The sequence below is a fragment of the Sinohyriopsis cumingii genome, chromosome 5, assembly GCF_028554795.1.
Source record: "Sinohyriopsis cumingii isolate HCF-2022 chromosome 5, ASM2855479v2, whole genome shotgun sequence".
Classification (NCBI taxonomy): Eukaryota; Metazoa; Mollusca; class Bivalvia; order Unionida; family Unionidae; genus Sinohyriopsis; species Sinohyriopsis cumingii.
The window spans coordinates 27,655,979-27,683,718 of record NC_142965.1 but is presented as its reverse complement, the minus strand read 5'-3'; the positions used below and the strand labels follow the sequence as shown (position 1 = coordinate 27,683,718).

General features: G+C 35.1%; 1 protein-coding gene across 6 annotated transcripts in view; it reads left to right on the top strand.

Annotated features, from left to right (window-relative positions):
• LOC149798842 (LIM and senescent cell antigen-like-containing domain protein 1) overlaps positions 1-27,740 on the top strand; it is a 116,170-nt gene that overhangs the window by 67,767 nt on the left and 20,663 nt on the right. For all 6 annotated transcript variants that reach the window (XM_089957742.1, XM_089957741.1, XM_089957740.1 and 3 more), the window contains 4 exons: positions 4,319-4,390; positions 8,196-8,273; positions 13,415-13,510; positions 21,976-22,030. In XM_089957742.1, the coding sequence (XP_089813868.1) occupies positions 4,319-4,390; positions 8,196-8,273; positions 13,415-13,510; positions 21,976-22,030 (301 nt within the window). The remainder of the gene's footprint in view (positions 1-4,318; positions 4,391-8,195; positions 8,274-13,414; positions 13,511-21,975; positions 22,031-27,740) is intronic.

Genomic DNA, 27,740 nt, shown 5'->3' with positions numbered 1-27,740 from the left:
AAATTTGACATTTTTTAGGGTTAAATTTTACATTTTTGGCCTAAAATGCTGGCAGCATGCTGCATCAAAGGGTGAGTCACACTCACGGGTATGTTTGCACACAAATTCGTCAGTGCTGAGAAAACTGGCCATGTAGAGAAGGTGAACACTACTGAGGGTGGCCGTATAAGAGGGGAACCATGGCATGCAGATTGGAACATCATTTTTAAAGCATGAAAACAACTATTTAGGAAAGCATATGCAGGTTACTGGATTGAATGTGTAGTTAATGCTCCAGTATTATATATTTTTGTATAACAAAAAGAACTATTTTCGTGGGTACTCAAATTTGCAGTTTTGCTGGTCATTGTTTTTGTATTGGTCAGTATTTAATTTTATAATTAAACCTCTAGAGCATAAAAATTAAGAATGCAAAAGATCAAAACTATGCTGACAGCAGTTGCATGAATCATCGTTCATAACAAAACTACCATGTTTATGAGCACAAATCAAAGACCTGACAAGTTAAATACTTGCAATGTTTTCATCCATGTGAATAACATCAGTGGAAGCTGACACATCCAGTAACACTAAAACAATACTACCACCTGTATGAGCACAAATAAAACACCTTTCAAGATGAATCACTTGCACCACATTTTCATCTTAGTGCTCAGCATCAAGGGAAATGATGCCACCAAAATGTGAAGATGCTAACAAAATTGAAAGATAGTGGAATCACTTCTTTGTTTGTGAATGCCTCATGTACAGACCAACTTCATGTTTTAGATTTGACATTAAACAAAACTGCACTGGTGGCCTAGTGGTTAGAGCATCCATCTCGGATGTAGGAGGTCATGGGTTCGATTCCCAGTTGAGTCATACCAAAGACTTATAAAAATGTTACTAATAGCTGCCTCGCTTGGCACTCAGCATTAAGAGGTTAGTGTTTGGACTGGTTGGCCTGATGTCAGGATAATGTGACTGGGTGGGACATCATGCTTCATGTCTGTGGCATGATGCCCCAGTGCTAGACTTTACTATAAACTGTCACACTGCAAACATCATAGTGATGTGACTTAATTTTTTTAAAAGCTGAATTCAAAATCCAAATCACACACACACACACAATAAACAAAAAGTAAAAAGAATTAAAATCACACTTCCATAACTGTTATGCTAAAAATTCATGGAGGCCACCTCAGAAAAGGAAGCTGTTATTTGTGGTGATCATTGCACTGTATTAGTTAACCTTGCAATCTCATTAATCAAGTCAATAATGAATAATTGCACCTCACATGAGCTAAAGATTGACCTAACTATCAGTGGTTTTGAGAAAGCTGGACTTTTTTATTTCTACAATATGGGGAATATTTACCTGGCACACATTTGTATGTATCATGAGATTTGATTGAAATGACATTGATACAGTGCCTTTGTCCAAAAACCATTAAAGTGTGAGTTTTAATACTCGGCTTTGATTAGTGTATAACAGTTTTTTATTAACCCTTTACCTCATAGAGCAAAGTTACCCAGTGCAGTGTGCTATAAATAGAACACCTGTTACCTATTCAACTCCATACGCATAGGCCTGCATGTTAACTGTTAAGCAATGTAGTGTAATGTTTGACAGCAATTTTAACCATTTTACATTTTTGGTACACATCTGTTATGTGTGGAAAAATTTTAAAGCACAAATTATTACTTATGCACTTGAAGGAAAACAGTTAAGCACAAAAAAAAAATCATACAGAATTCAGGTCATCAGTGAAAGATGGTACATTGGAATCGATAATGATTGTAAAAACAAGGTGTGGAAAAAAAAGTTCCTATAAACAGCCTGTGTCTGAGTGTGTGTTGCATTCTTGCACCTTCTGAATGGGCATCTGAAGGGTTTTTATATACACAGGGATGGGAATCTTGGTGAAAAATCTGACTGTATAACCAAGCCAATGGTTATACATATAGATTGGGATGGGTATGGTAGAAAAAATGCGTCCATCCAGCCAAGCTTTCAGCATATTGATTCAGAAGGTGCAAAAATGCAACACATGCATCTTTGACATTAAATAATTAAGTTACTTTACTGAATGTTATAGATGTTGTAAATAGTTACATATGCATTATAGTTTTAAAAATCAGTATTTGATCCTGAAAATCAGTATTTTTGTCATAAGCAGTCAGTATTTTTGTACTCTGGGGTTGGTGGCTATGCTACAACTTTGGCAGATTTGGAAAATGAATGCAGATATGTTTCCAGCCTTCCAGCATCATATGCACTGACTTGTACAAGAGACAGTGACACCATTCCTGACTTCAGGCCAAATTTTATGTCTTTCCAGCATTCTTTCAGCACATAATTTGAATACAATGGGAGATTGTTCCTTTTTGTTTAGGCAGCTCAGTGGGTGCAAGTCCCCCAGCAAGTCTATGCTTGGCTGTAGACCTTTAAGACGGGGTGCATGACTATAGATCCAGCATGTAGTACTGTATCACTGTCCGGAACTGTACCATCAGCCAACCCAACTCTGACTCAGTTATGGGGATCTTAATAATAAACTTAATAATTAATCGGAGCATTTAACCAGACATATGGCTTTTTATATACACAAGGATGGGAATCTTGGTGAAAATTCTGACTGTATAACCAAGCCAATGGTTATACATATAGATTGGGATGGGTATGGTAGAACAAAATGTGTCCATCCAGCCAAGCTTCTGGCATATCCAATACCAAAACCAACCAAACCTGCAACCACATTTTACAGCCAGGCTGACCATTCTCCCAGGTAATCAGCCATCAACAGATGTGGGACAGAACTACCTTTCAGAACCAAGTTTCACTGGATCATCGAACTTGTAGAGTCCATTTCCAACCAAGCCTGAATTAAAGAGAAAGAGTTCTTGCAACTTCTCAGGCTGCTCAATGTTGCAGCCGATTTGATCCTACCGGGCAGCGTTTGTATGTGAATTTTACAAATTTTGCTGTCCCAATAGCACCCTTTTTCCAGTCCACTCAACCACAAGGTTTGTATCATGAATGAGATATGCTCATTCTTGTGTCAGTGGTGCAACCATATTTGGTCTCAACAACAGGAATTCCTGTGGAGAAATCCCAACCAGAAATGATGGTATGTACTTTCATTATGTATAGATGCCAGTATGTACTGTTGGGTGGCCCAGTTGCTGAAAGGCATGGATATGGTTCACTGCAAATGGGGACCAGGTGAATGACCTCTTCACTTAAAACTTCTAGGTATAAAAGCTATCATAAATGTCTTTCAGCTATGGAAGGACCAACTCTGCAGGAAGTCAGTCCTGGTCAGACAACATCAAATCGACTGAAATGTGCATGATGGCTTGGCATTTCTTCATTGGTGTTGCCAGCTTCAGATTGATATGCAAATCAAACACTCTCTGTGCACATTTCATCCTTTGGCCAATGTTCTCACCAGATAGGGTTAGGTTATTCATATGGAATGGAACATTCACCTGTTGGTCTTTCATTGGATTTGTGCAATTTGGGGGCATCTGATGGTCAGCTTGTATGTTACAAGGTGGAACCACAAGCTGCCCACTTTTGTCCCACTTGTTGCAGACCATGAAGCTTGGACTAAAGAAGTAGTAGATTATTTGGGAGGGATTATGGGCTTTAGATTACCTGCTATGGTATTCAGTACCAAAATCAATATATGGAAGCCAGTCTGTTTTTCCTAGGAAGATACTTGAGGTATTGGCAGGATGTTCAACATTCCCTACACCTATTACCAATTGTCCTTATGTTAATTGGATCAGGTAATGTATTCAAACTAGAAAGCAAATTTTCTAGTAACTCATTTTTCTCCAAGAATACTTACCCAATCACATTACTTAAAGACCTTCTCAACCACCAGGCTATAGGGGCATCTTTGGTTTACTCAGATTACAAACTGGTGACACCAATTATGAAAATGGGAGGTAATGTAATTTTATATATATATATATATATATATATAATTACATTACCTCCCATTTTCATATATACACACACACAGAGTGAGAGAACTTGTATTCCTAATGTTACTTTGATTATTAAATATTTTCTAAGAAACAAAATTTACTAAAATTTGCTTTTAAATAATGGTTAGTTTAAATTTGTAAAAAATGCAACCAGGACACAAAGAATAAATTATTGCTTCACAATCATTTGGCATCTTCAAATGACCAAAATAAAGAAATGTTAGGTCCAACAAAAATGTACAGGATGTATTTTCTACAGTTTTTATCTGCAATGACATGTAGCCATTGAAATCAACAGAATTTTAATGTGTAGATTTCATTTCCTGAATCCTTCTTTCAGAGCCCTGTGTCGGGAATGCAATGCCATAGAGAAAGCAAAAGGTCTTGGAAAATATGTCTGCCATAAGTGTCAGTAGGTATTCTTGCATGTGATAGAACAAGGCATAGTTAGTTGGGACAATTGACTCAGAGGTACCTTTTCCCTATTGTATATCAGTTTCTCACATTTGTTATCAAAAACAAAAATTCTTGCTACTGATTCTGCAATAGCTTGAAATTGATGAAATGTAACTTATACGTTTTTATGAATGAAAACATTGAAGCATAGCCGATGACCTAAACACACCATGATGTTCCAGCAGAGGGATTGTGTAGAACTTTTGAGTGAACCTTCTAATAGCCATGTGACGTGAGATTGGAATATTTTATGTTGGAAATGTACTTTGAATCAGTATGATACATAGTTGCCAACCCTCACGAATTTGGTGTGAATTTCACGACTTTTTCAGCGATTCATGAATTCACGCCGTAAGACAAAAATTCACGAATTTTCCGATCCTCAGTTATTTTAAATCTTTAATAAAATAACCGATTTCCCGTTAAGCGCTAGTCATGATATTCGCAGTTGCCGAAACGTTCCGGTACCGCTGGTCACGATATTAGTAGATCTACAGCCAATTAGTACAGTTGGCCCGGTCGCAAGCATTTTAGCCTATTTTAATCTATATGTATAAGAGTAGTTTTACAAATGCTTTTGAGAGAAACTGGGGCCTAACCGGAAATTTGCTCCGCGCATGCGTCAAAACACTGATTCGAGTTACCGTTCAGCATCGCATGTAAGATATTGAAAATGTCTTCACTGCCAAGGAAAAAGAAATGTATTACTCAAAAAGTGAAGTTTAATTTGGAATATATCAAAAATTGGCCGTGCATTCTGCCATTAAACATTGATATTCATTCATGCTTTTTGCACTCAGTGTGTCATCGCAGAGACGATGTGAGGAAGAATGTCGGTTGCAAAAACCACGTAGAAGTTGGGAAAATTAAGAATTTGCATATTTCAGCTCTGGAATATTTTAAACCATTGGTGGAAGACCCGCAGGCTACCAACGCTTAAGCATTATTTGTGAGTTTTCTTGTGTCGAACACAATCTACCTTTATCAGCTGGAGACCATGCTAAACATTTGTTCTGACATATGTTCCCGGACTCGAAAATCGCTTCCAAATTTTCCTGTGGAAGAACCAAAAATGCTGCAGCTCCTGTGCATTCCTCACAGCAACAGTGCCAGCGAAAGAGTATTTTCTTTAGTGAGGAAAAATAAGACAGACTTTAAGGCCTCCTTAGCTGCAGAAAATTTGGCAGCAATTTTAGTCCCCAAGATCAACCAGCAGGCAAGAAGTCGGAACTGTTTAGAAAACAAATTTACGATCAAGCAGTTGAGGAAGTTCAAGTCTGCCACAGTATCATGTCTTGATAAATAAATATTTCTGCATATATATAGTGTTTTATTTTTATTTTGTGAACTTGATATAGTGTAGTATTGACGGTCGGAGTAGTCAGAGTGGATGAAGTTATTGTCATAGTATTATTCACAAATTCGTGTCCAAATTCACGACTTTTTATCCCTATTTTCACTAATTATGAGCCTGGAAGGTTGGCAGCTATGATGATAAATAGTGTTAATAGTTGATTGTATGAGAAGACATTCTTAAATGAAGATGATTGTCCATTGCTGTAATGGGGGATTTTAAAACTTTTCTGGTGGACAACCAAATACTTCTTGATACTCTTTTTGGAACTCTCATCTCGTATGAATAAGAACATTATTAGAACATGGAATATAAAACAAAATAAGCAGAAAAATGGTACATTAATTTTTAGTGTTTCATTCACCTGCAATTAGTCACATGCAGACAGTAATCAAATTAACAACACAGCATCAGAAGGAGAAGTGGCTTGTCTCACTGATGCCTTGAGGCAATTAAAAATAATGCCTGAAGCTGACTTTGCTTCTGGCTGTATATGTCTAATTGCAGGTGCATGAAACAATAAAATTGAACTACCCATCTTTCTACTTCTGTCCTTTTGTATTGAATGGTCAGTAATATTTGTAAAATATTTGTATACCATTTGTGCTTTTATTTTTTCTTGTTCAAAACAAATTAATAATCACATGTTCATTTGCTGAGGGCCCAAATTGTGTTGGATTTTTCTACTTTTTTATTTTTATAGTACCATAAGTTGTGTGCTTTCTATTATTAAAGACTTTCACTTGCACCAAGCCACGAAAACTAAACTAATTATGCTATGCATGTAAGCACCTGTTACTATTTACTTTATTTGTGAAATCTTAACCACACTTGATATTGTATGTGACTTATTTTGGTGACTGATATTGACAATGTTAGAATAGGATAACACTGTTGCCATGGTGTTGATATAAGTCATTGTTGATGATCAGTGCAGCTCCTGTGAAGGTTGGAAACTCATTCACTTCATTTTATTTTTCTAAAGTATGGTTTACAACATGACTTTTTCCAGTAACTTTATAGTAGCAGATATACCATGTTTGATGAGATTGGTTGATTCTGCTGGTAAAATTTGGCCTTGTACTAACTTTTCCATCCTTACCAGTATAAGGTATCAGTAACTGTGCAACCATGTCAGAATCTATGGAAAGATGGGTTTTCATTTGATCAAACAATTCATCTCTACTTGAGCTTGATTAATGCATTGTATCAGTTAGTTATCAGTAGACAGTATAAAATAGAGTAGTTTGGTTATTTCCAGTTAGTTATCAGTAGACAGTATAAAATAGAGTAGTTTGGTTATTTCCAGTTAGTTATCAGTAGACAGTATAAAATAGAATAGTTTGGTTATTTCCAGTTAGTTATCAGTAGACAGTATAAAATAGAGTAGTTTGGTTATTTCCAGTTAGTTATCTGTAGACAGTATAAAATAGAGTAGTTTGGTTATTTCCAGTTAGTTATCAGTAGACAGTATAAAATAGAGTAGTTTGGTTATTTCAAAATAATTAGCTAATTTTAGGTCACTTGGTTCATATATCCTGCATGCCACAATTGCGCAAAATGAATTAGTAGCTCTCCTTCCGAGCATTGTATAGTCAACATTGTTTATGATACACTGCTTTTAGGTGGGAAGTCTACAATAATACACTGCTTTGGGTGGGAAGTCTACAATGATACACTGCTTTGGATGGGAAGTCTATAATGATACCAAATAATACAGACTTCTACTTGTATTAAAAATATAGCTGAGAAAATATAAGATGAGACCTGATTTATTTTAAACCAAAAATTACTGGTTTTCGAACTGGAGTTTATGTCCAGATTTTAGACTTTTTGCTCATAGGTCTAAAACAGACTTGTCTAAACAGCATACAGACATGTAAACCTTTGCAAAAAGTAGTTTTTGTGGGTTTAACACCATTTTTCAGTAGCTGATGGGTTATTTGATCATTTATGCAATAACATTGATCATAAATGACAAAATTACTTGACAATTTATAAGAAATATCTGAAAAATCAATTAATTTATTATTCCCACATGCCACTTTTTGTGTCATGCTGTATTACCCTACTACTGAGTTAAAGCTGTGACTGTTTTCCGTAGAAAATTACTGTCTTGACATTTTTAGGTGATAACTTTATGTGCAGATGAAGTAAACTGAAAGTGATAATTGGCGGTATTTTGAAATGTAAAACATTTTTAGCTTGATAATAATTGGCAAGACGTTTTATTTGTAGGCATGAGAATAATTACAAACTTGAGAGCAGAACAGATACATCAATGAGTCATTAAATACTTTTTTGTATTGGACTGAAGTAAATTTTCAGATAACTGTCTACCATTTGTTAGTCCAGCCTTTGTTTTTCATTCCTCTAAGACAGTATAGTCATGCTGTTTGCTTTTCAGTTCAGTCATTGAAGAGGGTCACATCAAATACAAAGGAGAGGCCTATCATCCCTACCACTTTAACTGCACAACATGTGGGTATGTATGTCCGATTATTTTCTTTGGTTTTGATGCCTCTCCTAATTACTGGAAGGAGATATATTAAAGTTTGGCATGATGAAGTTAGTAACGGTAATGTGTTGTGAAAATGTCATTGCAGTGATAACAATAATGATAATAAATCATGTAAAGTATCATGGGTAAAAAGTGTTGCACAGATTTGTGGATAGGTAATAAAGATATGTATAATTTGAATAACAACAAGTCTGCATTGTCCAGGGGCAGTCAGCCAACTTAAAACACATTTGTTTTCCTGATTGTAAAATGAAGAGTTTCTCGAGTGAGGTCTTGAACATATTGAGGAGCAGAAGAACGATATGCTTGGCATTTGGATGTTTTATGAGATTTAGACTTGGACATCAAAGTTTCGGAGACTGAATCATCATCATGACAGCGACGATGATAAAGTTCTTGCGGATCTTGCAAAATGGAATGATCCTCTTCAGCCAGTCCAAATCAATGATTTTAGTGGACCAGATTCAGGACTACAATGAACATTGACAAAGAGAAAAGAGAAATCAATTTTTTCCATTTGTTATTGCCATCACCAGCCATCCAGCCAACACTGGTTGTCCAGCCCTCCCAGCATGGGGACCTTTTCTTTGAAATAGTCAAGGCAAATAGTTCATATGTGGATCTTCATGATAGATCCGCCCATCTAGCTGTGCCATCGACATCTTATAACTATTTTACCAGAGATATCAGTGAGAAATCTGTTCAGCTAGATCTTTGGAGTGCCAGTACTGGTGATTGACAGACCATCTCATATACAGCCAGCACCCAGGCCAGCAACACTCCATAAGACTTTCAGTTACTCAATGCCTACCGTCAAGGGAGATCTGTTGGCATTGCCATATCGGGCCAGCCAAAGTCTTCGATGCCACCTGGAATGGCTTACGCAGAACTACAAGCTGACCTGGATGAGGACCTAATGCACAGTGAGTGCTATGAGACACTGGAAAACCCATCTTATTCAGATCTGACTATGGAGCCGCCATCAAGGAGTCTGTTGGGTTTTGGCCATTTTGGAATGTCCTCCACTACCCAGGATTACAAAGTCAAGTCATAGATTATTTTGGAAGGAGGAAGAGACACCTTCTATCTCGCTCCTTCCCCAACGGGCAAAGGTTAACGACGGGCTTTCCAGTTGGAATGGTACCTCGATCACCTTTAAGATGTTCTTGGAAAACCAGGTTCCAGTGACTTCATCTCACTGGTATCAGATGCACTGCAATGCCTTCAGTACAGACCTTCTGGCTCTTGACAAGAATTTGGCAGCCATCTACTTGTCAACTCCATTCTACTACAGTGTGGATAAGAACATGTTCCATGCCATGGCTGAGCTGCTTCAGAACATTGTGGCAATATCCTTTATGTTAAATTTGGCCACATTGGCATTTTTTGGCTTGTTGAACAATAGCCATACTCCTTAAAAGGAAGCAGCTCACCATACTGTGGCCAATGCCTTGACAGCTTTGGCCAGTTTAGACCTAATCCAATGGGACGCATGTTTCCAATCATCATCATGATATTCTTCCTTTACTGACAACCCCATTTGGGATGGCGGTGCTTTTTGAAGGACGAATTGAAGAAGTTTGAAGGCAGGCAGAACAGGAACTCCCTCTCCAGCACTCTCCCCACGCACAAGAATTTGGACCCTTTCAGAAACTACCAGTGCAAAGTGATGCTTGTGGCCCCAAGATGGGGGATTTCCTCAGTCAGATATACACCATTACCAATCCCAACCCAGTGCCAGGAGACCACAGCCTAACCAACATAGGAGACGATCATACAGAGGCAAGAAGAAACTGACTTTATCTGTCATCTATCCTCCAGACCATAAGCATAGACTTATCCTCCCCCACCGCATGCAGGCAGCCTACCCATGAGCAACCAACTCCTGCATTTTTGGGCTAACTGGATCTCCCTCTTCCCTCAGAATGGGTGGGTGATCCAGGTCATTTCCAAGGGGCTTCAGGTTTCGTTCATCCAACCCCCAGCACTCTCCTCCTTTTCCCTCTTCATGGAAGTACCAGCAAATCGGGAGGAGGGTGTCTTCCTTCAACACAAGATACGTCACTCATTTCAAAACAGGGGGTGGATATGGTGCAAAAGCCACAGTCCTCTGGGGTTTTTTCATAGCTGTTTCTAGTTCAGAGAGCAAATGGTAAGTTCAGGCCCATCGTTGACTTGAGTCACCTCAATCAATTCATTGCACCTCCAAAATTCAAGATGGGGACAGCGAAGTCAATCCACCTCTCCATCAGCAAGAGCAAATATGCCATCAGTCTCGACTTGACCAATGCATACTTTCACATCCCTATACACCCCATATCCCACAAGTTTCTCCATTTCACTTACCATGTCACCATTTATCAATTCGCCATTCTTCCCATCGGTCTCAAAATCAGCCCTTGGGCTTTTATCCCAATTTTCGAGTGTGTCATCTCCCTTTTCTGGTCGACGTCACTGATCTATAGATCTGCCCAGGAAGATCCCAGCCAATCTGATTCTCATCAAGCAACCACAGTCACGGGTGTTCCATCTTTGCCCAGACCATCTTCTGTATGCTTGACTCTTTTCCAGACAGCCTTGTGAGACAAACAATTGAAACCTTCGTTTTTATAGAGAATCTTGAGAGCAAGAAGGCCATTCTGTCTGAAGGATTGCAAGGGAAAGTGGCACATTTTCAGTGACTGGTGCCAGACCAATAATATCATTCCTATGGGTGCCTCAATCCTTCAACTGGCCAACCTTTTTTCTCTTGCTCTCTGAGGAGAAACAGCTGGCCCCTATCACTATCAAAGGATACCACTCTATGATATGGGACACATTCTGGCATCATGGCGTATATGACATTGGGCATGATAAAGACCTTTCCAGTCTTTAGCTAATTTTGATCTCAGTTGACCAGAATCCCTCACCTTGTTTCCATAATGGAACCTGTCCTGGGTTTTAACATGGCTCAGTTCAAGGAAATTCGAGCCTCTAGTCGACACTTTGCAGAAGTTTCTGTCATACAAGACATGTTTTCTGATAGTTTTAGCCTCTGCATGCAGGGTAAGTGAACTATGCGCTCTTTCTTTTGACCTGAACTATCGTCAATTTAGATTAGATCGGTCCTCTTGACACAACCAGACTTTGTAGCCAAAAACAGGTTACCAAATGTCTTTACCCAAAGAGTTGTCATTCGCTCCCTGTCTTCCATAGACAGGTCAAGAGCAGCAGCTATGCAATTTCTGATTCGGCTCTCAAGCACTATTTGAAATGCAGATATAAGTTGTGGCAGGTGCAGTTACCTCTTCTTCTAGGTGAAAGATGGGAAACAGGATATCACCCTTCAATCCCTTGCTTTTTGGTGAAGTGGGTTATACACTCAGCTTACTCTTAGGTATCACAAGACCAGAGCCGCATCAAGAACATTACAGTTCATGAAAATCAAGTCATCTCTGCGAACATCATGCTTAAACATAACGTTTTGATCCTAGATATAGTGGAAGCTGTTGGCTGGCATGCAGAGAACCTTCTCAAGTTTCTGTTGTAGAGATTAAGCATCACAGAGGCCAATCTTGATTCTGGTTGGGCTGGTGGCAGCAGCACAGAAAGCCCCCCTACCCAACTAAATCAACACAGCCTATTAGCTTAGCTGGATTTGCCAATGAAATTTTGTAGGTAAGAAGATTTCAACATCATCTTCTTAACCGTAGATAAGTGCCACAGGTCACAGGACCCCAGGCTGTGTTGCTTTTGTAATTGGAACAGGTTATCATTAACATTGGGAAACCAGTTATTCGCCAGGATACCCAGGGAAGAGATTGAATACTCAGCATCCCCTCCTTCTTTTACTTATTCTCCTAACATAATGTGATTGGGGAATGTTATGAAGGAGAATGTAAATTTTTAAGTAAATTATGTTTCATAATAAATGCTTACCCAATCATAATTTGTTTGAAGTTAGGTACAATCATACAGATGCATGCTGAAGAATAAAAGTCGTTAAAGATCATTGCCCTGAATGAGAATGATTAGGCCATCATTATTATGGAGTACCGTGGGCAAAGTTTATTTGAAGTTGGATTCTACACAGTATCTTTATAAAACACAGTTATTTTGTTAGTCAGAATCATGTGCAGTGTGGTTAATTTTTTAGTGTCATAATGCAGCTGTGATATAGGAAAGGATGAGCCATCTGCAAAGTAATTAAAGCCCAGCAAAACTAAATTTCGGAACTGGATGGAGTTTGGCTTCGCGGTGCGCAGCAGCAAGGGGGAGAACTTTTTTGTGTGCACACACTGCAAACACCATATCTGCTTTATTCATTCAGGAATATACAACATCTGTTGACATAGCACCACCCAACATGTTTGACACTCTCTCACAGTGAAGCAAATGAAGAAACACCATTTTTTATGCTGAGAAAAATTTAACATGATCTTTAGGGAAGTCTGAACAACAGTGAACACACATGACATGCATTATCTTCAAACAACCCCAACCCACCCCAACACATACATATTGAGCTATTGAGAGTAACAAAGACTGCTTCTAATTACAAAAGAGTTCCAATGAATTTTAAAGACTGAACATTTTCATGTTATGAACTGATTAATATCTGATTATGTTTATGCTAAGTCGGCAAATTATTTTTGGTTTGAATTATATTAAATCCTTTAAAAAACAATTTGTATGATTTTTTTTCTTCTATTATTAGAATTGCATTTCCAGTATTTGTGTGTATGCTTATATGAAAATACAGCTTATTTTTAATTGGACAGTGCCACTTTTTGGGTCTTTTTTCCCTTTAGACTTCAAAAAACACACTTTTTGAGTCCCGAAAGCTCCACAGCTTTCTCTGGGAACATAACAGTGGGTTTCATTTTCAAACATCCTAAATCACTGAGTAAAGTCAACACAATCTTTATTCTACAGTTTAGACTTGAGAAGCAAACTGGATAATCTGGTTGGCTTTTAGTCATTTCAATCAATTTGGAACTATCAACAATATGTACCTTACAATAATTTAGAATTGATTTTTAGAGGAACATAAAACCCACACAATCATTATCATACATTATTAAGCATATGCCATTTAGTACTTTAAGTTCTGTGCTTTGTTTCAGGATAGAGCTGAATGCAGATGCCAGAGAAGTAAACCAAGAACTGTACTGCCTGCGATGTCATGACAAGATGGGAATACCTATCTGTGGAGCCTGCAGGTTGGTACTTACAAAGGAGAAAATATGCCAGCCTTGAGACATTCTGTTTCTGTAGAATAAAAATGTTTCACTAAAATATGCCAGCTTAGGAAAAAGTAGTCGAGTGAGAAAGAGAGAGCGAGCTAGTGGGAGGATAGAGAGTGAGAAAAAAAATGTTGTCCTCTTCTGTTTTGTGTCAAGCCAACTTTAGAGCAAAGTGAGTTAATAGTAATAACTTTTCTGACTGAATTGTCACTGATTTGTTAGGTTTTCATGAATGTTTTTCATTCATATATATTTCCTAAATCCCAAGATAGATTGTGATTGTATATGGCACGATAGATTGTGATTATATGGCATGATAGATTGTGATTATGGCATCTACTAATCGGTTATCACCATCTCTGTTCATTTCATCTAAGTCAGGATCATGATCTGCAATGCCTAAAAAGTAAATTTGTTCCCCACAAAATTAACTTTATCTTCATCAGTTGTCGCATCCACATCACTGACATCACTTGCTGCTTCACTGCTGCCCACCATGTTGATCTAAGCATGTTAAAACTCATGCTTCAAATAAAAATTTCAGTGATCAACTCTGTTCATTTTTAAGAAAAAAAACATGACATTCAAAAATTCATAAAATGTTAATTTTCCATGTTTTCAACAACTTCCACAAGCACATTGCTGCAGTAATTTGATTTGTTAGTAATGACCACCATTTTGATGCCTGCACATTAAAACTCAATTTCTGAATTGAATTTTTACTAGCTTTGTCCTTATTTAAAATCATGCTGTCACTGCTTTTGTGTACCTCCTACATTTATATTCTTCTTTTCACAAGAGTTCACATAAAATAATGACATAGTATATGGTTAAACACACACATATGCTAAGTGGTAGACAGAATTGTATACAATCTGAAATGGAATAAGGCTTGTTTATTTGCTAATAGTGGTAGACAGAATTGTATACAATCTGAAATGGAATAAGGCTTGTTTATTTGCTAATAGTGGTAGACAGAATTGTATACAATCTGAAATGGAATAAGGCTTGTTTATTTGCTAATAGTGGTAGACAGAATTGTATACAATCTGAAATGGAATAAGGCTTGTTTATTTGCTAATAGTGGTAGACAGAATTGTATACAATCTGAAATGGAATAAGGCTTGTTTATTTGCTAATAGTGGTAGACAGAATTGTATACAATCTGAAATGGAATAAGGCTTGTTTATTTGCTAATAGTGGTAGACAGAATTGTATACAATCTGAAATGGAATAAGGCTTGTTTATTTGCTAATAGTGGTAGACAGAATTGTATACAATCTGAAATGGAATAAGGCTTGTTTATTTGCTAATAGTGGTAGACAGAATTGTATACAATCTGAAATGGAATAAGGCTTGTTTATTTGCTAATAGTGGTAGACAGAATTGTATACAATCTGAAATGGAATAAGGCTTGTTTATTTGCTAATAGTGGTAGACAGAATTGTATACAATCTGAAATGGAATAAGGCTTGTTTATTTGCTAATAGTGGTAGACAGAATTGTATACAATCTGAAATGGAATAAGGCTTGTTTATTTGCTAATAGTGGTAGACAGAATTGTATACAATCTGAAATGGAATAAGGCTTGTTTATTTGCTAATAGTGGTAGACAGAATTGTATACAATCTGAAATGGAATAAGGCTTGTTTATTTGCTAATAGTGGTAGACAGAATTGTATACAATCTGAAATGGAATAAGGCTTGTTTATTTGCTAATAGTGGTAGACAGAATTGTATACAATCTGAAATGGAATAAGGCTTGTTTATTTGCTAATAGTGGTAGACAGAATTGTATACAATCTGAAATGGAATAAGGCTTGTTTATTTGCTAATAGTGGTAGACAGAATTGTATACAATCTGAAATGGAATAAGGCTTGTTTATTTGCTAATAGTGGTAGACAGAATTGTATACAATCTGAAATGGAATAAGGCTTGTTTATTTGCTAATAGTGGTAGACAGAATTGTATACAATCTGAAATGGAATAAGGCTTGTTTATTTGCTAATAGTGGTAGACAGAATTGTATACAATCTGAAATGGAATAAGGCTTGTTTATTTGCTAATAGTGGTAGACAGAATTGTATACAATCTGAAATGGAATAAGGCTTGTTTATTTGCTAATAGTGGTAGACAGAATTGTATACAATCTGAAATGGAATAAGGCTTGTTTATTTGCTAATAGTGGTAGACAGAATTGTATACAATCTGAAATGGAATAAGGCTTGTTTATTTGCTAATAGTGGTAGACAGAATTGTATACAATCTGAAATGGAATAAGGCTTGTTTATTTGCTAATAGTGGTAGACAGAATTGTATACAATCTGAAATGGAATAAGGCTTGTTTATTTGCTAATAGTGGTAGACAGAATTGTATACAATCTGAAATGGAATAAGGCTTGTTTATTTGCTAATAGTGGTAGACAGAATTGTATACAATCTGAAATGGAATAAGGCTTGTTTATTTGCTAATAGTGGTAGACAGAATTGTATACAATCTGAAATGGAATAAGGCTTGTTTATTTGCTAATAGTGGTAGACAGAATTGTATACAATCTGAAATGGAATAAGGCTTGTTTATTTGCTAATAGTGGTAGACAGAATTGTATACAATCTGAAATGGAATAAGGCTTGTTTATTTGCTAATAGTGGTAGACAGAATTGTATACAATCTGAAATGGAATAAGGCTTGTTTATTTGCTAATAGTGGTAGACAGAATTGTATACAATCTGAAATGGAATAAGGCTTGTTTATTTGCTAATAGTGGTAGACAGAATTGTATACAATCTGAAATGGAATAAGGCTTGTTTATTTGCTAATAGTGGTAGACAGAATTGTATACAATCTGAAATGGAATAAGGCTTGTTTATTTGCTAATAGTGGTAGACAGAATTGTATACAATCTGAAATGGAATAAGGCTTGTTTATTTGCTAATAGTGGTAGACAGAATTGTATACAATCTGAAATGGAATAAGGCTTGTTTATTTGCTAATAGTGGTAGACAGAATTGTATACAATCTGAAATGGAATAAGGCTTGTTTATTTGCTAATAGTGGTAGACAGAATTGTATACAATCTGAAATGGAATAAGGCTTGTTTATTTGCTAATAGTGGTAGACAGAATTGTATACAATCTGAAATGGAACAAGGCTTGTTTATTTGCTAATAGTGGTAGACAGAATTGTATACAATCTGAAATGGAACAAGGCTTGTTTATTTGCTAATAGTGGTAGACAGAATTGTATACAATCTGAAATGGAATAAGGCTTGTTTATTTGCTAATAGTGGTAGACAGAATTGTATACAATCTGAAATGGAATAAGGCTTGTTTATTTGCTAATAGTGGTAGACAGAATTGTATACAATCTGAAATGGAATAAGGCTTGTTTATTTGCTAATAGTGGTAGACAGAATTGTATACAATCTGAAATGGAATAAGGCTTGTTTATTTGCTAATAGTGGTAGACAGAATTGTATACAATCTGAAATGGAATAAGGCTTGTTTATTTGCTAATAGTGGTAGACAGAATTGTATACAATCTGAAATGGAATAAGGCTTGTTTATTTGCTAATAGTGGTAGACAGAATTGTATACAATCTGAAATGGAATAAGGCTTGTTTATTTGCTAATAGTGGTAGACAGAATTGTATACAATCTGAAATGGAATAAGGCTTGTTTATTTGCTAATAGTGGTAGACAGAATTGTATACAATCTGAAATGGAACAAGGCTTGTTTATTTGCTAATAGTGGTAGACAGAATTGTATACAATCTGAAATGGAACAAGGCTTGTTTATTTGCTAATAGTGGTAGACAGAATTGTATACAATCTGAAATGGAACAAGGCTTGTTTATTTGCTAATAGTGGTAGACAGAATTGTATACAATCTGAAATGGAATAAGGCTTGTTTATTTGCTAATAGTGGTAGACAGAATTGTATACAATCTGAAATGGAATAAGGCTTGTTTATTTGCTAATAGTGGTAGACAGAATTGTATACAATCTGAAATGGAACAAGGCTTGTTTATTTGCTAATAGTGGTAGACAGAATTGTATACAATCTGAAATGGAACAAGGCTTGTTTATTTGCTAATAGTGGTAGACAGAATTGTATACAATCTGAAATGGAACAAGGCTTGTTTATTTGCTAATAGTGGTAGACAGAATTGTATACAATCTGAAATGGAATAAGGCTTGTTTATTTGCTAATAGTGGTAGACAGAATTGTATACAATCTGAAATGGAATAAGGCTTGTTTATTTGCTAATAGTGGTAGACAGAATTGTATACAATCTGAAATGGAATAAGGCTTGTTTATTTGCTAATAGTGGTAGACAGAATTGTATACAATCTGAAATGGAATAAGGCTTGTTTATTTGCTAATAGTGGTAGACAGAATTGTATACAATCTGAAATGGAATAAGGCTTGTTTATTTGCTAATAGTGGTAGACAGAATTGTATACAATCTGAAATGGAACAAGGCTTGTTTATTTGCTAATAGTGGTAGACAGAATTGTATACAATCTGAAATGGAATAAGGCTTGTTTATTTGCTAATAGTGGTAGACAGAATTGTATACAATCTGAAATGGAATAAGGCTTGTTTATTTGCTAATAGTGGTAGACAGAATTGTATACAATCTGAAATGGAATAAGGCTTGTTTATTTGCTAATAGTGGTAGACAGAATTGTATACAATCTGAAATGGAATAAGGCTTGTTTATTTGCTAATAGTGGTAGACAGAATTGTATACAATCTGAAATGGAATAAGGCTTGTTTATTTGCTAATAGTGGTAGACAGAATTGTATACAATCTGAAATGGAACAAGGCTTGTTTATTTGCTAATAGTGGTAGACAGAATTGTATACAATCTGAAATGGAACAAGGCTTGTTTATTTGCTAATAGTGGTAGACAGAATTGTATACAATCTGAAATGGAATAAGGCTTGTTTATTTGCTAATAGTGGTAGACAGAATTGTATACAATCTGAAATGGAACAAGGCTTGTTTATTTGCTAATAGTGGTAGACAGAATTGTATACAATCTGAAATGGAACAAGGCTTGTTTATTTGCTAATAGTGGTAGACAGAATTGTATACAATCTGAAATGGAATAAGGCTTGTTTATTTGCTAATAGTGGTAGACAGAATTGTATACAATCTGAAATGGAATAAGGCTTGTTTATTTGCTAATAGTGGTAGACAGAATTGTATACAATCTGAAATGGAATAAGGCTTGTTTATTTGCTAATAGTGGTAGACAGAATTGTATACAATCTGAAATGGAATAAGGCTTGTTTATTTGCTAATAGTGGTAGACAGAATTGTATACAATCTGAAATGGAACAAGGCTTGTTTATTTGCTAATAGTGGTAGACAGAATTGAATACGATCTGAAATGGAACAAGGCTTGTTTATTTGCTAATAGTGGTAGACAGAATTGTATACAATCTGAAATGGAATAAGGCTTGTTTATTTGCTAATAGTGGTAGACAGAATTGTATACAATCTGAAATGGAACAAGGCTTGTTTATTTGCTAATAGTGGTAGACAGAATTGTATACAATCTGAAATGGAACAAGGCTTGTTTATTTGCTAATAGTGGTAGACAGAATTGTATACAATCTGAAATGGAATAAGGCTTGTTTATTTGCTAATAGTGGTAGACAGAATTGTATACAATCTGAAATGGAATAAGGCTTGTTTATTTGCTAATAGTGGTAGACAGAATTGTATACAATCTGAAATGGAATAAGGCTTGTTTATTTGCTAATAGTGGTAGACAGAATTGTATACAATCTGAAATGGAATAAGGCTTGTTTATTTGCTAATAGTGGTAGACAGAATTGTATACAATCTGAAATGGAACAAGGCTTGTTTATTTGCTAATAGTGGTAGACAGAATTGTATACAATCTGAAATGGAACAAGGCTTGTTTATTTGCTAATAGTGGTAGACAGAATTGTATACAATCTGAAATGGAATAAGGCTTGTTTATTTGCTAATAGTGGTAGACAGAATTGTATACAATCTGAAATGGAACAAGGCTTGTTTATTTGCTAATAGTGGTAGACAGAATTGTATACAATCTGAAATGGAATAAGGCTTGTTTATTTGCTAATAGTGGTAGACAGAATTGTATACAATCTGAAATGGAATAAGGCTTGTTTATTTGCTAATAGTGGTAGACAGAATTGTATACAATCTGAAATGGAACAAGGCTTGTTTATTTGCTAATAGTGGTAGACAGAATTGTATACAATCTGAAATGGAACAAGGCTTGTTTATTTGCTAATAGTGGTAGACAGAATTGTATACAATCTGAAATGGAATAAGGCTTGTTTATTTGCTAATAGTGGTAGACAGAATTGTATACAATCTGAAATGGAACAAGGCTTGTTTATTTGCTAATAGTGGTAGACAGAATTGTATACAATCTGAAATGGAATAAGGCTTGTTTATTTGCTAATAGTGGTAGACAGAATTGTATACAATCTGAAATGGAATAAGGCTTGTTTATTTGCTAATAGTGGTAGACAGAATTGTATACAATCTGAAATGGAATAAGGCTTGTTTATTTGCTAATAGTGGTAGACAGAATTGTATACAATCTGAAATGGAATAAGGCTTGTTTATTTGCTAATAGTGGTAGACAGAATTGTATACAATCTGAAATGGAACAAGGCTTGTTTATTTGCTAATAGTGGTAGACAGAATTGTATACAATCTGAAATGGAACAAGGCTTGTTTATTTGCTAATAGTGGTAGACAGAATTGTATACAATCTGAAATGGAATAAGGCTTGTTTATTTGCTAATAGTGGTAGACAGAATTGTATACAATCTGAAATGGAACAAGGCTTGTTTATTTGCTAATAGTGGTAGACAGAATTGTATACAATCTGAAATGGAATAAGGCTTGTTTATTTGCTAATAGTGGTAGACAGAATTGTATACAATCTGAAATGGAATAAGGCTTGTTTATTTGCTAATAGTGGTAGACAGAATTGTATACAATCTGAAATGGAATAAGGCTTGTTTATTTGCTAATTAAACTTATTGATAGGTTCTCATCATACTCATGTTAATTATTTTGAACCTTGGAGATTTCATACATGGGTGAAGGTCAAAATTGTGTTAAGGTTTTGATAACAGTTTTTCATTTGCTTATACATTTTCCAAAACACCTTGATTTTTTTTCTTGATACTTACAATGAATCATTTTGAAGCTAAAATATTTCATTTTGTGGCATGCATGCTTGCCTTTGTGACCTTAGGTTAAGGTCAAAGTTATTTTTAAAAAAAATGCAAATTGTTTCTAAACCCCCTAATGGATTTTTTCCATACATGGGATAAATCATTATAAATCTGCAGATTTTGATCTTCGAGTCAGGGTCATAGTCATACAGGATTTGCATTACGGTTTTGGTTCAAGTTTTTTCCTTTGCTTTCATTTCCAAATATATTGGATATTGTTCATATATTGGATAAATCATGATCAAGCAAAGACCATTCTGCAACATGCTTGCTAAACTATATGACTCTGACATAACGGTTGCATATTTTTTACAGCAATGTTTTGATTGTGGGCTTGACATACAGGTCCTGGACTATTTATTAATTAACAAGAGCACATTGAAATTCACAGTTAATAATGGTAACAGTTGATGGAATTAATGGTAATAGTTGATGAAATGTGGGACGATAAATTGAACAACTTTATAACATTTTTCATCACCACCACTGGTGCTGTATATTTGAGCATTCATATATGTACCTTTGATAACAGGATATTACAAGATAATAATTAAAACCTACCATGCCAGTCCTTGTAAGTTTTAAATTCACTTGCATAAGTTTTATCATCCTTGAAAATTATCAACATTATAAGTTATATTTTCTGTTATTATCTTAGAAATTATCATGTCAGCCATCAAAGTCAGGATTATATTAAACTTTCATTTCAAGTTTTTAAGATTTGTAAAGCCCTCTCATAGGAGTTAAATCTGGGGGAAAATTCTAGGCATCATTGGGGGTGGGGAGAGACACTTGGTTTTTAACTGCACTTTAATCACATTTATTGGCTTTATAATGACAAGGAAATAAGAGTTAATTGCCTTTCTTAAGGACCAATGCAGCCTACCCAGGCTGGCCTGGAGGGATTTCAAACTTGCTACTCTTGGATTCTAGTATGACTCTTTACCAACTGAGCTACCATGGTTCCCTAATTTCACAACAGGACATGTTTTTTTGAGCAGTGATATATATACAACTATTATGCAGATTACAAATATTTATATAGCTAGAAACAAAGAATAAAAATTTAATGTCCTTTATTTATAAGAATAGAGCTACAGAGATTTCATAAGACAGGTTTGCTGTCTGAATTTGATTCTGATGACAATGGATCATTTTACAATGACTTTACTTCTACAGGAGGCCCATTGAAGAGAGAGTGGTGCATGCTCTTGGTAAAGCCTGGCATGTTGAGGTAAAGAATTTTCCTGCAGTTCTGTCATCTCTTTTATTCTGTTGGTTATATTGTGTGTGTGTGTGTGTGTATGTATATATGTATGTGCATATATATATATATATATATATATATATATATATATATATATATATATATATATATATATATACACACATATATATATATACTTCATTGCTTCATCAGCACAATCCTTGTTATATTATGTGGAGCGAGTTGAGATATTCCATAAAAAGCATACAAAAGAAAGACAAAGGCATAAAAGGGTTAAACTCCTTAAAATACAAAGCTAAATTTTCATTTAAATGACACTCTTTCAGGATGTCCAAGACCTTCTCAGCTGGAACATGATTACAGAATGGATCCCAGACAGATTTGATAATAAGCAAGATCTATGCATATTAATGAGGTGATCTTGCTTCTGGTTGTTTGCATTTTTACCAATCTGGAGGCCATGTTTCTCATCTGAGTTTGACCTAACTTTGAATATATTCTTATATCATTAAGATATGGGACAAATTTGATAAAGCATGAGATGCATGCATAACTAATGAGGCAGTCTTGCATCTGATTGCTTAAGATTGTTACTACCTTAGAGGATGTATTTCTGGTTCAGTTTAGATACAGCATGGAATATATGCTTATGTCATTTGGATCTTGGACAAGTTCAGTCATAAATGAGATCCACATATGCTAATGAGGTGATCTTGCATCTGATTGGCCAAGATTATTACCACTCTGGGAACTATATTTCTGATTAGATTTTGATCCAACTTGAAATATGGGCGTATACATTACAGCCCACACAAAAGCTGATGGAGTTTCTGCGGCAGCTTGTGAAGAATTGTTCTTCACACCATGCTTTCTCAGAGAGTCATCACAGATGATCACTGTGGTATGGATGTCGTCTCTATCAAATGAGCATTTTTTACTGTGTATGACGACCAGAAAGCATGTTATTTAGAGGTTCAAGGAGAGAGGTACTGAGTTATCTCCATTGTTTTACTGATTATAAACATTTCCTAGTCCTTTTGAAGAGAATGTGATGGGTATAATGACAAATCAATTTCATTTATAATATTTACTTAGTTGCAATGCTTCACAAACTGTATTAACACTACAGCTGTACTGTATATTTTTCTCATTTAGAAATGGCTGATTGACATCTTTTGCAATAAATTTATGCTTTGATTTTATTCAAAGAAATCTGAAAATCTTGTGCACTGACTTGACAAGACCTTGTTTAGCTACTCTTGAACAGTGTAAAATTATCCCACTGTTAGAACAGTGTAAAATTGTCATACTGTTAGAATAGTGTAAAATTATCATACTGTTAGAACAGTCTAAAATTATCCTGCTGCTAGAACAGTGTAAAATTATCATACTGTTAGAACAGTGTAAAATTACCCCACTGTTAGAACAGTCTAAAATTATCCTGCTGCTAGAACAGTGTAAAATTATCATACTGTTAGAACAGTGTAAAATTATCCCACTGTTAGAACAGTGTAAAATTATCTCACTGTTAGAACAATGTAAAATTATCATACTGTTAGAACTGTCTAAAATTATCATACTGTTAGAACAGTGTAAAATTATCTCACTGTTAGAACAGTGTAAAATTATCATACTGCTAGAACAGTGTAAAATTATCGTACTGTTAGAACAGTGTAAAATTACCCCACTGTTAGAACAGTCTAAAATTATCCTGCTGCTAGAACAGTGTAAAATTATCATACTGTTAGAACAGTGTAAAATTATCCCACTGTTAGAAAAGTGTAAAATTATCTCACTGTTAGAACTGTGTAAAATTATCATACTGTTAGAACAGTCTAAAATTATCATACTGTTAGAACAGTGTAAAATTATTCCACCGTTTAAACATGAAAAGTAATCCTCAAGGTATGGACAACTTAATTCCAGATGATACCCACTTCTGTTTAAAAAGGAACAACAGTGAAACAGAAAACACCAAATTTGCAAACAAATGCAAACCATGTATTTAGTCCTTAAACAGTAATGAACCAGTTATGAGGCTGAATATTCAAGTACACAGCTTTGAACTAGTTCAGTTCTGGCTGCATGTATACTTTAAGGGACTGGACATTGAATTTATTTTACTATATTCTTTCTGATTTGGTATATTTTTTATTTTTTCATTCATCACAAAATTACTTTGTTTCAAGTAAAACAAGGAATGGGATAGTGTCCTTAAAAACAAATCAGAACAAGACAATTGTTTTCAAGCATTACCACCCCATTTGGAACTTAAATGGTACCTCTTTAATAAAGACGGCTTCAGCCAGTGAGTGTTCTCCTGAAATCAAGGCAGTGACGATTGTAAGCACTATTATAAAATGTTAGCATTAGAAGATGATGTCAATTTCAGCTTGGGGAAAAGTGCAATCTGACTTGGGAAATTGTACTTTGCAGCTCAAATTATGGTACTGTCTTTAACAAGGTAAGTTTGGTAATTGCTCCTAATTAATCTGATTTCAACATATTATTGAAATAAATAATAATGTGGAAAATTGTCAAATTTTAGATGTTCAGAGATTTTATTTAATTTCCAAGAAATGTATGGCATTCTGCATGACTGTCTCCACGTACATTATGTTAATGAGAACTTGTCTGAGAAACAACAAGATTCATTGTGCAGAACTTAAATGAATCTCCTAGAAGTTACTTTAGTTTTTTTAAAATCATTTTTAGTAGAAACCACTAAAGCAATTCAACCTAAATGTAAAGACCAAACTTCTTTTATCAACTGGTTCACATTACTACATACAGATGTGATAAATGATATTCATCAGATTGAGTCGTTATTGTATTATATTGTATATAACAGGGATTCAAACATTAGCCAAAAAATAGAATTTAATTGCATTATGGGTAAAGGAAATGATGAAGAAAATAGCATTACTGCTGTTAATAGGTCTTTTATTTGCGTAGGGTCATTACATCATGCTAGAGGGAGGGTGGAAGAGCAATAAAAGGCATTTAAAATTAGATCTGTGTTATAATTAGGTAATAGACACATCATTTCTGTATAATTGACTATATTTTCTATGATGATACAACTTTTATTTTTATATTTTCTCTTACAAGAACGAGCAAATAATAAGATACATGTGGTGACATCCATGCAGAATGTCATACATTTGACGGAAATTAAAATTTAAGAACATCTAAGATTTGACAATTTTCGACATTGTTATTCATTTCACATGTTACGATGATAGGATCATAATGTGAGCTGTTTGGTACCAAGTGCCAGGTCAGATGGCTTTGTGTGTTAGAAAGTTCTAAAGGGGTGGTGGGGGTGGTAAATGCTTGAAAACTTTTGTTCTAATTTGTAGTATTAAAAATGACACTATGCCATTGTTGTATTCGAAACAAATTTATTTTGTGATTAATGAAAGAATTTAAAATGTCCCAATCAGAATGAAAAATGAAGCCCCATAAATTAAAGGGACAATACACAGTCAGAATTGAACTATTTCATAGTTGTGCACACATATATTCAGCTTTATGACTGGGACATAACTGCCTAAGGACTAAACATGTGGTTGCATTTAATTCAGTGTTTTCTATTTTGTTGTTTTTGTATTTAAATGGATGCAGCTGTTTTCTGGAATTTAATTGTCCATATGTCAGAGGATTGCTTCTCATGTTTAAACAGTAAGATAAATTTACAGTGTTCAGGACAAGCTCAATGAAGTGTGCCTCTTGTCAAGTCAGTGCACAAGTTTGCTCAGATTTGTTTAGTAAAGTAAAAGCTTCAGCTGGTTGCAAAAGAATTTGATTAACATTTTCTAAATGTACTGAATATGCAGTCCTTTTGAAATTTTTATTTTCCATATATATATGATTAAAATAAAGATCATCGATTGTTGAAATGGAATCTGATTATGAATCACTCCTGATTTCTTGGTCTTTCCTTGGCTGATCTTCATTCATTGACTCTCCAAGTGTCAATCAGTAAAGTCTGCTAGACCCCTCCATGGTGGAGATGCCATCGGCATGCTGGCCCAGGTGCAGTGGTGAGTTGTAGGTATGTATCGCTTCGTCGCAGAGGGGATTAAGTCATCCACCTCATCATGTATGGTTCCAAAAAATCACCTGAGCTGTACTGTATCATCAAGATCTTGGACAATTTCAGTAAAGAGTGAAATGATTTAGTATTGCATCTGATTGACTGAGCATATCATCATTCTGGAAGTCACAGTTCAGACCCAATTTTTATCAGACTCAGAATATGGGCTTTTATCTTGAGAATCGTGAATAAATTCAGTAATAAGCAAGATCCATGCATAATAATGAGTTGATCTTTCATCAGATTGTTACCACACTGAAAGCCATATTTTTGATCCAGTTTTGATGAATTGTCAAGATCTTGGACAGTTTCATGAGCAAGGGGCTCCTATACATATTTATGAGGCGATCTTGCATCTGATTGGCTGAGTTTATTAACACTCTAGAGATGATGTTTCTGATTCATTTTGGTTCAAACTCAGTAAATGGGCTGAAATCAGTAAGATCTTGGATGAATACAATTATGAATAAGATCCATGCCTATCAACATGTTGAATGAATACAGTTATGAATAAGATCCATGCCTATCAACATTTTGGATGAATATAATTATGAATAAGATCCATGCCTATCAACATGTTGAATGAATACAATTATGAATAAGATCCATGCCTATCAACATTTTGGATGAATACAATTATGAATAAGATCCATGCCTATCAACATTTTGGATGAATACAATTATGAATAAGATCCATGCCTATCAACATGTTGAATGAATACAATTATGAATTATTGAATATCTCAAAATTATGTGCACTGATTATTATTATTATTAATTTTATATGCACTATTGAACAAATAATAAAATATGCGTATATGTTGTTCTCTCCCAAATTTATATTCCACATAAGATTACTGTATCCTGCTGGCTTTAATCAATCTTAGAAGTTAAATCTTCACTGACTTAAAATAATCACTGATCTTAAATTAATTTGTTTACCCTGACAAAACAGTAATTTCACTTAAGATTGACAGTTTACATGTGACAGTACAACAGAGGACTGACTCTAGTTGGCCAACTTGCCCAAATTAGGCTTTAAAACAGCTGTTCATGCTTCAAAACAATATCTGAATTAGCCATTGAGACAGTTCGCTTACTTTAAACAATGCCTTCCTCATGAAGCAAAAGTTTCATTTGGATAGACTGACATTCACTGTAGACATGCTCCAGTGACTGCTTAAGGTGGCAAGGAGTTTGCTTAGGAAACACCTGGCCACTGACTGCAGAATGCAGATGACCATTACATTACATTTATATAGGAAATTTGCCAGGGGGAAATGAGAACACCTATTTTGACAAGGTGACTGCAGTGTAAAGGTTACTGTTAGGACAAGTTTGACTTTATCTGAGGCTTCTTATTAACCAGTCTAGTTGGTTCAGACCTTTTTGTCTAGTGGTATGTGTATCTGACTGTGTCTGATTAACTGGGTTTGATGCCTGATTGCAATAGTTAGAATTTGTCTCTCCACCTGTTACATGTGTATATTAATGATATACGGGTGCATCTGATTGGCTGAGCTTGTTGTTCTGCTCAAATTGTGAACATACTTGTTAAACAGTCTTGTATTATCAAGATGTTAGGCAAGTAAGATTGTGAACAAGATATATGCATAA